Raw genomic sequence first — 15,088 nt, forward strand, 5'->3', positions numbered from 1 at the left:
AAAATGACTTAAGGATTTATTTATAAATTTATATGTGTATATAAATAATTTTTAATCCGTTGATAAGAAACCTTCACGTCATAAAATAAAATTGGCATTATTTCTTTTGACAGATTAAAAAGTTATTACGCATATGTATATTAGAATGATTAACCTGTTATATAGTACAATTGTGAAAATAATTCTTATATATGTGTTTGTCACGCTTACAAGGACAAAACCACTGAATTGAATGTTATGAAGTTTTCTATGAAGCAAATGTTACAGAGTAACCCAAGCCTCCGATACGGTGTTGTCATTATATTATGTATTATTGATTGTATCACTTTGTTGTTGCATATTATTAATACAGCAGGAGCTATTGAATTTACTTTATTATACACAATTACTATTGTAATTAATTGATCAATAATTTGTACAAATGTATTTAATATTTTTTTATATGGTATAGAATTTAATGCTGACGAGTAACACAATTTCTTATTTTAAAAATGATAGAGCTGTCATTTTAAAAATATTTGGACGAATGCGTGGCGTTTTAACAAAAGATAGAGAGATTGGAGCATCTTTGTAAAATACAATTTTTAGTACGCTTTCCGAATTACTGGAATTACACAAGCTTTAAGCTCAAGGAAGCATAGCATGGATTACTTTTAAAAAACAAAGACTTGAGAAAAAACATAATTATTGCCAAATGCTGAGATGGCCCAGTGGTTAGAACGCGTGCATCTTAACCGATGATTGCGGGTTCTAGCCCTGGAAAGCACCACTATATATATGTGCTTAATTTGTGTTTATAATTCATCTCGTGCTCAGCGGTGAAGGAAAACATCGATAGGAAAACTGCATGTGTCTAATTTCATCGAAATTCTGCCACATGTGCATTCCACCAACTCGCATTGGAACAGCGTGGTATATGTTCCAAACCCTCTCCTTAATGGAAGAACAGGCCTTATCTCAGCAGTGGGAAATTTACAGGCTGTTACTTTACTTTTGCCAAATATCCTATCATGATGTATCTCGATATTATTTTGTTTTTATCGTATTAAATTAAACTGAGTATGTTTATTATTGTCGAATCATTTTCGGTTCATACGAATAAATCACGTGATGTTGATTGTAACAATCAAGCTCTATTAAACTGAATCGTTTTGATGCGCCTTAATGTATTGTAATAAATTACGGGTTTTTTAGCAGCGATCTGTCGTAATTTTGTACGCGTTTTTGATACTTTACCGCGCTCTGAGTAAATATGTACGGTCATTTTTTCGTGTATTTCAATTATCACTTTCAATGGAATACTTGCATGATAAATTACGTTCTTTAACTGAAAATATTTAAATTCAACGTTTACCCATTGCATAGATTTTAGATTTAAAAAAGATTAAGAGCGACCACATCTTTCAGCCATTATCATTTTAGCGATTAAATGGAGTAAAATGGAATAGCTTGACATATTACTTTGTATCAATATACAATATCTACATAATAGAATACCATTTTAAAATAAGAAGGTAATATAAGGAATAATATATTTGTATTTGTATCTTTGATTAATAGGTATAGCTTAATATTTAAAAAAAAAATATGTGTATAAAAAAGGTCGAATAGGTGAATTCCATTCTAAATTTAAAAAATATTCAAAAAATCCTTCTCGATTTCGATTTTCGAACGCTTCGCGTGTATCCGTCGCGGCAATCAATCAGTCAAATTATATTGTCTTAGAGATCGGTCCAAATTGTCCGGCGGGTGATGTGCACTCCGCTTAAATTGGTGTAAACGATCTGACCCGGCCGTACGGATAATAGTTGGACGAAATTAGTTTAAATAAACCGAAAAACGTATGTCGAGATTTTTGTAAGTTCAATTACAATCCATCTATCATTAAAAAAAAATTGATAATTTTCAATCGACTAGAAAACTGTGCGTGTATTTCTGGACGATTTCTACCGCAGCATAAAAACTTTTTTAAGTCAATATGGAAATCAAAAACAATAATTCCATTCAAATTACGACGATGACGTATTTGTGTATTCACTGTATATAATTACTGTATCATAATGCCAGATGGAGCGCGTCTAACATTATACTCAAGCAAGAAAAGCGAATACAAAAAAAAAATCACAATTAAATTAATAATTATTAACGTAATAACATTCGGTATTTATTGTGTATGCCTTTGTAATGTATTTGTTTGATCATCACCATTTGTACTCCCCATCATTTCCTTGCATTTGGGTTAGGTTAAGTACAGCAGAGATCAGAATTTAAAAAGGATTTCGCACATATCACCAATAACCAGCTATATCCGACCCTTTCCGGTATTGCGTTTATTGGTGAGTTAGTATCTAACTTAACTGGTGATTGAGATGATAGCGCATTTCAATATAACGCTTGACAAATCCTTACTATAGTTCTCTTAGTCAGGCTTAGTTCTTATGACGCATACAAGCTGATATGACTGATGACGCTCTATGCTGTGGCATCAAATATAAGTCAATAAACAAATAACATTGTAAAAGCGTTATTAATTTTTTTTTTATAATTGGACGTATTGTTCTACATGTTTCAAACCGACTTCAAAAAATGAGGTCTCAATTCGACTGTATTTTTTTAAGTTTGTAAGTAATACTAAAATATCTTGTTAACCAAATAAAATCATCACACTTTAATTAATTTACAATTTTTATGCAAATATCGTTACGATCATATTTGATTTTTTTTTATTTCTCATAATAATACAAAGATTTCAATCAGTCCTCCAAATAATAAATCTTATTTCTCGTGTTCGAAATCAGTAAATTCGAAAATAAAAGAAACAAAAATGGCCCGAGATTCGACGATTATCGGATTAGCCATGTGATCCTTCAACCGAATTATAATAATTTCCTTTCGTGCTGTTACTTTTTATAATAAATAGCTATAATTTTGAACGTTTATCTGGAAAGTTAATTGTGATTGATTTGAGGTGTACGATGCTGTTAGGATGAAAACACATAAATAATATTTTTAAAAAGTCCAATGTCATAAATATCAGGGGTCAGGTTATACTTACACTTTAATCTGTCAAGACATAATATAAAAACTTCTTGAAATTCAATTGAATTGAATTTAAATTTGGAATAGACTTTTCGGATTATTTTTTGAATAGGTATTAGTAATACCTAAGTGACAGATTAGAAAAGGTAAATTAAATTATCTAAATTCGAAATTCAAAATAAACAACTTTGATTTTGAATTTCATTGATATTAATAATCTATTATGTACATTATTGATTTGCGAAAAACTGGCTTTTTGAATATCAGCATCAACCTTATAGAAACTTCCGAAGTAAAATTAGTAAGGTATTACTTTTTACTTTACTAATTTTATAGCCTGGTAAATTTTCCACTGCTGGCCTAGGTCAGTTTGGAACATATTCAACCACGATGTTCCAATGCGGGTTGGTGGAATGCACATGCGGCTGAATTTCGATGAAATTAGAAACATGCAGGTTTCCTCGCGATGTTTTCCTTTACCGCCGAGGACGAAATGAAGCTCAGCTCAAGTAAAATTAAAATGGATAAAGTAGTGAAGTGGAATACCGTCATATTATACCAAAAGATAGCAGAGCAAGAAGCCAATCGTATAGAATATATATCCAAAGTATGTTTATGGTCACTCCTTCAATTGAATTAGGGGCATGCATTCGGAAACTTAGGGCAGAAATATTCATTGTTCGGCTGCAATAACGTTGTACGTAGTCGATCATTGCTATTGATTTAAAAGCGGGAAAGTCTAGAAGCCTCACGCAACACTACAACAACAGCCTGTAAATTCCCACTGCTGGGCTAAAGGCCTCCTCTCCCTTTGAGAAGAAGGTTTGGAACATATTCCAACACGCTGTTCCAATGCGGGTTGGTGGAATGCACATGTGGCAGAATTTCGATGAAATTTGTCACATGTAGGTTTCCTCACGATGTTTTCCTTCACCGCTGAGCACGAGTTGAATTATAAAGACAAATTAAGCACATGAAACAGCGGTCCTTGCCTGGATTTGAACTCGCAATCATCGGTTAAGATGCACGCGTTCTAACCGCTGGGCCATCTCGACTCTCAACACTAGATCACACATAATGTTATGTTTTTGAATGATTATTATTAATGATAGCAACACCAAAAATCTATTGGAGACACTTAGACTTAACATGTAATGGAAAATAGCCTCTTGATATAACATAATTTTTATAAAAGGCTTTTCCGTGAAGACTATGTATAGGATAGGCAGATTATATATAAATAAGTATTAAATATTTTTAGTATTTTTGCAGTACTGACAGGGAAAAGTCTGCTGTATGATGGTCACAATATAACATTAATTAAAACATATTAAATATAATAACTTGTTTTAAATCAAACCAGTATTCAGCGAGGTAATAACCGTATGACGTCATTAACTTTTTTTTACAATAGATTCCACAATAATGTACAAGGCATATAAAATTACCTCAACACTGACCAGTAATTTTGAAAATATTCGAAGCATTTGTCCGTCTATCACAATTATTGAGGTATTTCAAACAGCACGCGAGTCTAATGTTACCATATAATTTTCTTTAAGTTTATTATTAGGGCACGTTGACTTTACACGTGGGTACCAACTTTGAAGATATGTTAATGTGTCTTATAATCATTTTAGAATCGATTGGGCTTATGTTATTCGTTGCTACTATTACACTTAAGTCGTTATAGAATGGATAAAATGTAATAAATACTCTTTATTACATAATATTTTAGCTAATATTGTCCATAAATGTAAAGTAAAGTTTATTGTTTGTGGTGTACAATAAAGTATTCTATAAATGTAATTCTGTCACAATACCAACTATATCAGTATGTATTCCTTTAAACTTTACTTGAAATTCCCTATTAGAAGTCAGCTCTCTGTCAAGCAGTAGGACACTGGCTGTTTACAAATACATATACTTATTTTTAAAATAATTTTAAACTGAAAAAAAAATCAAATAATAGTTACAAGCTGTTTATTGTAATGCCTTTGCCACATTAAACTTAAAAAAAAATACATTACACATTAATGTACCCGATCCACGTGAGTCAGTAATCAGTTCTCAACATATAATTTTGAATATTCATACCTCATCATTTACATATTAAGGATCGATCTGTCAACCTTCTGGTATGTCGGTATGTCCTCATAGTACTTATTTAATTATAAGTATACCAATTTGATTCAACGGCAGTTTCATTGTTTTGAATTAAGAATGTACTTTACATACTGTCATTATATTATATTATCTGTAACTGTAACTTTGAATATCATATAATAATAAATATTATCTTTTACAAAGAATTACATAAATAGTAACCTAAATGCATATATTTTAAATTTTAAGCATTAGTCAAAATTACCCTTAAAAATTACTTACTTGTGTGCCCCCTTTTTTGTGTTGTTGTTATAATCTCTAAAAATAAGTATATATATATATATATACCATTATTATTATCGGTGACATATCTATTGTTATTTAACTATACGTAATAAAAAGCAAAGATAATTGTTAGATAAGATTATTCTATGAAAAACAGTATAAATTGCATAATATAAGCTGTATATAAAGCTCCTTTAGAGTCCCTTTATGCATGTTGAAATAAAAAAAAAAACAGAAAAAAGCGAAAATCGCAACAAATTCAATTCTAATTTTAAATATCATTCGAAATAAATCCGTTGGTTCCATTTCGAAATTCGAAATAACGGTTCCAAGACAAATCGATTAAAATAAGGCTGACAAAAAAAGGCGTGAATTTATCAAATCGCTGACGTTGTTTTAACATGTTTTTAATAAGCGTCGGGTCACCGTGGTGAATCATTCCGAAACTGCCGATTGTCGTTTTCTGCGGTTAGATAACTTTAGACGGAACACTATTTTAGGGTTCCGTGGCGAAATATCAAATTGTCTATCGCGTTTTATGATTAATGATTTTTTTTTTTAATTTAATACCTTTGCCTAATGCGAGCAGATTGTTTCGGAAATGTATTTTTTATATTCAATTAGGCGATACTTAGTGATGAATTACAGATAATATTTTTATTAAAAATAATAATATTGCTAGAAAAGAAGCCATAAGCTTAAACTAAAACTTTTATTTCACACATTTTTTTCGATTAATTTACTCTGTGCCTTCGTCTTACAGAACACCAGCGAAGCTTTTACCTTTCATGTCAAATTGTAGGTTTAATTATGTCCAGTAACATCGATCGATGGTGATGTCCGATGGTCCGATGTTGTCCAAAATCTCCAGGGCACATAACCATCTGCACTCGTTAACAAACTCCGATGGTGCGGCAAGTTTGACAAAACTGGAAAGATTTCAGGAGCTAGCCTCACGTACCTACTTTGAAGGAAACGGACATTTACCTTCCGTACACTGGGCTGCTAGTATCAGTACATATAAAAACTCCTTTGGTCCTCAATTGTAAAGAATTTACTAATAAAGTAGAGTACCCATTTCTTATTAACAAGCGTAGACTATACATAGTGCCATGTTTTATATAATTTTCTATATTTCCTTAATTTACATCATTTATCTTTAGTAGTTAAACCGTGTGTTTAATAGGTAATTATTTAACCATTAAATTGAATTACCGTTTATTAAAATATAAATTACGCTTATTAAATAGACAATCGTTTCAATTAATCTATAGACAAGTATGTTTAATTTTTTTAATATTTAGCAATATAATTAAATATTTATAATCTATGGATGATAATTAAATCGGCATAAAAATTCGTAGTAATTATTGTCAATTATGCATAATGTCATGTGTCTATTTTTTTTTCTTTTTTTAACAGTGCAACACACAATACTTCATTTAAACACCCATTTTCGGTTTCCGCTCACCAAATGTCAAACACCTCGGGCTGGTTATTAAAACATCCACACGAAATTAATTATCTGAAATTATATCGGGAAAGTTGAGTTTTTCAATGTTTTGTAATTTCGACCGCACAATGCTTTCAGAGTTTGACAGCTGTCGAGGATACTTTTTTTTATTGTATTGAGCCTAGTGACAAAGGTATTTTAAATTACAGCCTAAATTAAAAGTAAAAGTTTTGAAGACAATTGATGTTTATAGTAAGGATTTAAATAAACTATTATGAAACAGCTTTCTAATAATTGTCTATGTTTTGGAGTTTCCTTTAAAACTATACCTATTAGGAAACATTACTTCCATGACCGAGCTTACCTGAAGTTAGCTGTAATTTTTAATAGTTACAAGTAGGCTTTATAATAATTCTATGAGATGCTGAAGTTTTCCTTTGTCTGTCTTTTTCTTTCCTTTTAGAGTTCAAGATACAAGCACGATACAAATAAATAACTATATCTTTTACATTTATGTCAAAATGGTTGAACAAAATTGTAAGAATTTGGTATGTTATATAGATACCTATTTAATATACTATAGATATAGTAGATATTTTAATCGGCTATAAGATGGTTTGATCCTTAATAATATCGTTCCAAATGCACCAATTCACCTGTACGATGTCTAGCCGGATTCTTTATATACCTAAATTAAACGGATAGATTGGTAATAAACTTCAAATAGTTTTTAAAATATGAATAATAAACGCACAAACCGTTATAGTGTTAGGGAAAAATAAATTATATGATACCGAACAATTTCACATTGAAGGATACATAAGTATAACAGATTTTAAGTACGTACATGTTAATACCTGTGACAGTATCATTCATAAAAAAAAAGTAAAATTAGCAACATTCCGCTCTTCCCATGAAATTTCATTGTTAACACGGCAGAATTGGATTAAAAAACATTAAAAAACCTTTACTTGAAGTGCACACTTTTGTTAACATTGTAAACTATTGTGTATATCAAAGGAGAGCTTCAGCATCAACGATCGATACCTTCGAATGTAAACAGGTGTTTCACAGCACGGACGACTCAGAGCGTTCATACAGACCTATGCAAACATTTAACGCAACCGTCAATACAACATCAGACACAAGTAAAAACTCACTCGACAAATACAGCACAGCACGCTGCTCACTTAACCCTACAATAGCCATGGCGAATTAGAATTAATCGCTTCGATGAGAAATGCCACCGCGGTAAAAAAAACGTCAAAATATTGTCCGCCGCGGAGCCCCCACGCGACAGGGGCCTAGTAGCCAATGGGGAGGCGACGTGACCGCGGTGCGCCGCACTCGGGCCAATGACGCACGCCCGGGGCGGAGCCTCGAGCTACGCACGGCGTTTCGCCCCCAGCTAAAACCTTTTCGCCTGCAGTCGTTTACCGATAAGCCCGCGGGATGGTCGATTATTATTACATTTCGTACGCGTGATTCTGTGATCTACGCGTTGCCCCGGGCGTTGCCGAATCGATAGCGATGAGCAGTGTGCCATGGACTCGGATCGGAACTTACATGTGATAGACTCTGTACTGTGATATGTTTGCCTTATAGATACGGTATGAACCTTTATATGCAGTGCCATCGTGAGGTATGAGTGACCACTTAATACATATATTGTGATATGTTGCATCACCGACAGTGTTATTCATATAACTCGCGCTTTTAAATCTATGATAGGATTTTTTTTTTAATCTTTAAAACTCTGCAACGTTGTAAATCCTTTTGGTTTAAACAATTTTTAATCTTTTACTATATTAACTAAGTGTGAAAAATATGCTTAATATTATATAATATATTAAAATTAATATTGTATAAGTTCAAGTGTTTGAAATCTTATCTATTTAATTTTAGTGCATATTTTGTAAAAAAAATCTAATTTATTTTTCTTATTCGACAAGCAAATATTTATTTTTAAATAAAACGTTTACTTTCATACCGAAGACCCAATAAAAAAAAACTCAAAATATCACCACGTTTTAAAAGTGGCACAGAGTATATAATTACGATCCCTCGGGACCGAGTTGAGTTCCAACTTTATAATTAGCGCCACAACAAATTACTCTCGAGACAAACTGAAGAATAAAAAAAAAGCAATGAATCTTTATTATTTAGAAAATATTTTTCAAAAACCGTTACTTTATCTACCTTTTATAGTTAGGTATTATAATTATTTATAATTTAACCTTATTTTACATAAATAAATAATCAATGAATCACTTTTCCAATGAATGATGTTTGCGAAGGCTCACGATCTTGGCATAATAAATTTGACCTTTGTCTTGTTTCTTATAAGTCTAACAATGCACCGTGATTGGCTACTATTACGGCCTGCGTCCAAGATACGTCTGCTTGATTTATGATTGGTTACAATTAAATATTTGTAATAATAAGCGGCACCGGCGGCGTTGTACTTCATTTCATTCAAACTTAAACATATATTAAAACGACAAATATGTAACTGTGTGACAAATAACAACTAGACTTAGGCTTTATATTAACGAAGCATTAATATATCATAAAAACTTAAGACAATAATTTCTGTCCCATGTGTTCAATAATTCCTATCTGTATGGAGGACGCGTCAAAAATAACACATCATATATAGATTTATATATAAAAACAAATGTACTAATGATAATAATGTTATATATCTTACTGAGTAATAAGTAGGTAGATATAATAAGTAGGGAAAGGCGCTTAAAACATTGCCACAGGCACACTAGAAACATTAGCTCACCGTCTTGGAGTGAAAAAATAATCTTTAAGTTTTGTCAAACAAAACAATTGGTTAACATATTATACAATACACGACCATAAAATCAATAACGTTCCATTATTACTAATATCTTGCCAAAAGTGTTGAATGCGTTTTTCACGTCTATAAAAACACTCACTAAGTAAGTGACCTTCACAAGATCCACTTCAGTTATATATATAGATATACATATTTATATCAATATAGATTACACCTTATATGAAATAGAAAATACTATATTTAATACGGATAAAAGATATTAGTGCCGACGAGTAAGTTTAACTTGCTCAACAAATTGCCCAAACGACCCCACACAGCCACAAACGGGTTGACAATTTTTCTTTTGTTTTCATTTATTTGATTCAGAATCATTACATAACTTATCATACCAGCCTTCACAATAATAAACAAACTATGCATTGTTTTTTAATTAAAAGAATTAAATTACAACAGAAATAGACTACGTAATAATTTAAGATATACTATGAGATAGTTCATTAAAGACTGTTATAAGCACTGTTGAATCGACATGTAGGTATTATTTATTTTACTACTAGCTGTTACCCGCTTTGCTCGCGTATAATATGAATATATTTATAAATTATATAATATACAAAGAGGTCTTACCGCTTTGTTTCCAAAAAATTAGCCTATATCCTTTCTCAGGCTCTAGACTATTTGTGTACCAAAGTTTAAATTAAATCAATTCAAATCATACAGAGTTACTTTCGCATTTCTAATATTAGTATGGATTTTAAAATTATTTAAAATAAGTAGGTACACAGCAAGTGCGGTTGATAGTCGTTCATTTATTTTCGTTTCAGGACAAAATTCGAACAATTTTCTTTATATTTCAAATGTTATTACATATATTATATTATTATTTATTTAGATTTGGTAAATACATATTACACGATAGTAATTCTCAATTATGTTAATAAAATAAAATAAATACCGGTTTTGGCCCTCATATAATTAACATTCAAATAAAGTATTTAATTACAATGTATACCGAAATTAATATGTCAAATTAAATGAAATAGCTATCTATTAATTAATAATATGTATAATCAATAATGTTTCAGCCGTCGGTATAAAACGCGCTAGTATAATACAAATAAATATAATTTATGATTACAATAAAATTATATTTAAGATATAATTTTAATGTTTACGTTCATTGACAATATACAATGCAAACTTGTCTTAATTAGAAATAATAACGAAATAATACACTTTTATATTATACTAGTGACCCGCCCGGCTTCGAACGGTTGCATTGCTGATACTAAATATACTATGTCCATTATGATGAGAGCAATTTTTGTTACAAAAAATTTCTATTAAAAAAAAAGTGTGCTAAAATGTGCCCAGTATGTGCTATGATGTGCCGCTTGAAAATAAAAAATTACTCAAAAAAATATAATTTTTATTAGGAGGTCCTTTTTCTCAAGTCCTGTTAGCACCGCTACTTTACTTTATCTAATTTATTAAAATTGTGCCGTAATGCGCTCGACATGTGCTGTCATGTGCAGATGTAAATAAATAAAAAAAGGGGAGAATCACATCACAGCACATACTGGGCACACTTTAGCACACTTTTTTTTAATAGAAATTCAAAAAACTGCGGTGTCATCATAATGAACATAAATATACTGTAGAATGTCTTACAATGTTCATAGTTTTCAAGTCATTTTCTACGTTCCTCTTGAATCAATCAATCTACTAAAAAACCGCTTCAAAATTCATTGTGTATTTTAAAGATCTGTTACATAGGGACAGATACTCTATATAGACAGCAAGCGACTTTGTTTTATACTATGTAATGATGATGTTTATATCATTATAGGTTAAGTTATTTACATGCTTTTCTTAATTGATGTATTGTATATAGGTTTCGTCAAAGTTTGACATTGACAAACAAAAGCATAGATTATAATAACAACTTATTTTTATATACGAAACCTCTTTTTGTATTGCGTTTTTTTCTTAAGTTGGTACAACCTTATTACTAGATGGTTAACAATAATTGCAGATAATCATTTGTAATGAGTGAATGATTTGACAACATTGTCGTAAATAATATGCGACTTCTCGTATCCTCGTACTCGACTTTGAGGCACTGTTGACTATTTATTGGAAACGATTGTAAATAAAAAAGTAAAAACCCGTTGACACCGGATATAATCTAAAATGATTGCAGGGTGAATGAAAATGAACTACAGTGAATCTTGTATTAAAATGAGTTTTAATTTTAATAGTTATATGTTTGCCATGATTAATATTTAAATTAAAAAAAAACAATATATGTTCAGCATTCATTTGTTTATTTATTATGACTATTTTGTTTATAGATTAATTAATTATTAAAACGTACTATCAACTTGCAGTCACTATTTGGACGTCGAGATCCGAATAGTTATCAATAAATTGAACATACCTGGGTACCATATGAAACCTTAAAAAGGCACAAAATCAGACCTTCTCAAATAAACTTAATTAAAAAAAAACGTTTAACCAAACGCTAGAGATAAAATTTTCCTATTTTTTTTATATAACATGTTTTGGTAAATTTTAAAGTATATTATTTTTTTAAATTTTCCTTTACTTAGTAGATACGTATTGTTGTGCCAATTTTAAACATTCAACACATGTACGTATTATATTCTACACATATGTATCTCAGCAGTTAATAGATCGGAGTTTCCTTATCCAAATTAAACACACGCAGTCATCATAAACAATGCAATACATCGCAATAAATAGCCTTAATAGTTTCTGTAGTAAGTTTTTAGCTGCAAATCATAGGTTGAAATCCAATCAAAAAAATTATTAGGTTGATAGAAAATTGTTAGAATTACACTCTCGTTAACGGAATGCACGTGAGGACGTTTATCCTTTGTCTAATATCGTTTGCTCACCTATGTCATGATAGATTCCCTTCCAGTGCCTTCTGATTATGGGAGTAATATATAGTTTGTACAGTGACTCTTTGTCCGCAAACTTAAGCTCTCTGATATCTTCTGTGTATAGATAGTCTTTGAAATGACGCTATGTCCGAAATTAACTAAAATATGCAATAGTATATATCATTGAGTTTATTTATTTGAAACACCATCTGCATATTCAGAAAAACAATGCAATCAAAAGTACACGGACCAATGCAGTGTTACACCAATTGCTTAACTGAAGCAACAGCACTATGGAATGACATTAAAAAAAATAATACACTCTGAAATTAATAAAAAAAACTTAAAACTAGCCCAAACTTAAACAAATGTTGACACTCCTGGTAGACACTTGTCTTTCACATATTAATAAAAACAGTTTCGATTGGCCAATATTGTTTAATTAATCTCGAGAGACGTCTTTCATTTGTTCGTATTACGCTTTGAATAAAATATACCTGGATTTAGGCTCTAGTCCACATAAGACTAATAAAGAGCTATAGTTTTGAATACTAACGTAATTTGAATCTGGCTATATAAAAGAACTATGCGAATTTCTTGTGGTTTCTTTTCATTGGATGCTGATTTCCGAAATTAATAGTGTTGAAAAATTAACGTTTAAAATGCTTTATTGTAGAGTTTACTCGAAAAATATACATTAGATTTTTTAATTGATAATAATGACATTATTAGCTCATATTCCTTATATGGTTTTACTTTGATCACACTTAACGACCAAATGAATATTATAGAAGTAATAATACACGTGGGATACTTTTTTATGTATTTAATAAATATTATTTAATTAATATTTTAATGATTCGAAAGTAATAAGTTGGTTGAACTATTGAATTCTTCAAGCATTTCCCTGGTCCTCTGCTAGCCGGATAAAATGTCGCGTGAATAAAAAAACAGCTGTTAAATTAAAAATTATAATCAATTTAATCGATAATTGCGTTCATGTAATTGTAATTATGTTAAATTGCGTTAATAGAGGCAATTACATTTAATCAATATAATGCGCGATCGCACGAACTTATAATTTAATGAATAATAATTTAATATTAATTTGTGTTCCTATACATATTTATCAACATAACGAATATATCTTTGAGAGCCAATGACAAATATTTACTTGAAACCTTTACTTTAGACCATCCGGGTAATCCCTCATCCCTGATCCTACCACTACATATCATTACGTAGTATTATTGTGATATAGTTTTTAGGATGAGTCAGTGTAATTAAAACCCGTTCAAACCCAAAACGCATTAAGTATATTGGTGCTTACAAAGAGAAATGGACTTTTTCGTTGTAATGTATTTCCAATCTCGTGCTAAGCAATCTAATAAACATATCATACCTCACCATATATTATGAAAGAGTAACTACTGAGTTCTTGCCGGTTTTCTGTAGAATCTACATTCCGAACCGGTGATAGCTTCACTTAATATACTTTTGCTAAATGACGATTCAACAGTGCTTGTAAAAACCTACTTGGTAAGTTATCAGCAATTATGACCGATATGGTTTGATAAGAACAGCCTCATAAATAAGATATAGCACTCGAAACATCAGAAAATATTACACGACATAGTCTTCATTATTCTATTCAAGGATAAATGCATAACAAGATATTGTATAACCAGAATATTTTTATTTTTCTATGTCTAAAGTGTTATGGCATAAATCCTAAAATTGCTACATTCGTTGACAAAAATTGTAAGATAAACAAAATTATACAAAGAGAAATAAAAAATACCTAACGATTTATAAGTGAATATAATATCATAAAGAACAAAATATAGTTACATGTGTTCTTTATATTGAGATATAAAATAATTATAGTTACGAATGAATGAATCAAATATGAACGCCTCATCCACGATTTTACAATGTTGTGAAAATAATAGGATACCTGTCGGCCATTGCGACTTCGTCTCAAAGGAAATTAAAAAAAATATCATAATCTCAAATGAAATGAAAAGGATTTCTTTAAAACAACCGGTGCGATCCCATTAAGCCGCTGTCATCGCGTTGATAAGATTAAAAAAAATAAAATTAGCCGCACAATAACGCTCCTGTCAAATCGGCCATTAATTTCGAATTTTGAATTTGGAACGGGAGCGTTGCTGGCAAGTTATCCGAACTGAACGCGACCACATTTAATAAATTCGATGTACAAATTAATTTCGCTCATGTCTATTCTTTTGATAAAAAAGGTTTTATTGAAATTGTTTTGACTTCAAAGCCAGAGTTAATCAAAATATTATCCAATCTTATATTACCTTTAGAAAATACGAACTTGGAATTAACTTTTATAATTTTTTTATAGTCTTTGTATATTTTGTTACAATAAATTTCGTTTTGGTAATAGATTTTGTCAAAAATAAATGCGACATGTCATAAGCCGCACCGCCCACAAATCGATTCGTAATTATTCAAACA

At 30.6% G+C, this 15,088-nt stretch overlaps 1 protein-coding gene across 2 annotated transcripts in view; it reads left to right on the top strand.

The window, feature by feature from the left end:
* Positions 1 to 8,326: 8,326 nt before the first annotated feature.
* LOC124540295 (transcription factor AP-2-epsilon) overlaps positions 8,327 to 15,088 on the top strand; it is an 82,422-nt gene continuing 75,660 nt past the window's right edge. For both annotated transcript variants that reach the window (XM_047117771.1, XM_047117772.1), the window contains exon 1: positions 8,327 to 8,525. Coding sequence is in view for 1 of the 2 variants with exons in the window: in XM_047117772.1 (XP_046973728.1) it covers positions 8,496 to 8,525 (30 nt within the window). In the remaining variant the exon portion in view is untranslated. The remainder of the gene's footprint in view (positions 8,526 to 15,088) is intronic.

This window comes from Vanessa cardui, chromosome 24, assembly GCF_905220365.1.
Source record: "Vanessa cardui chromosome 24, ilVanCard2.1, whole genome shotgun sequence".
Lineage (NCBI taxonomy): Eukaryota > Metazoa > Arthropoda > Insecta > Lepidoptera > Nymphalidae > Vanessa > Vanessa cardui.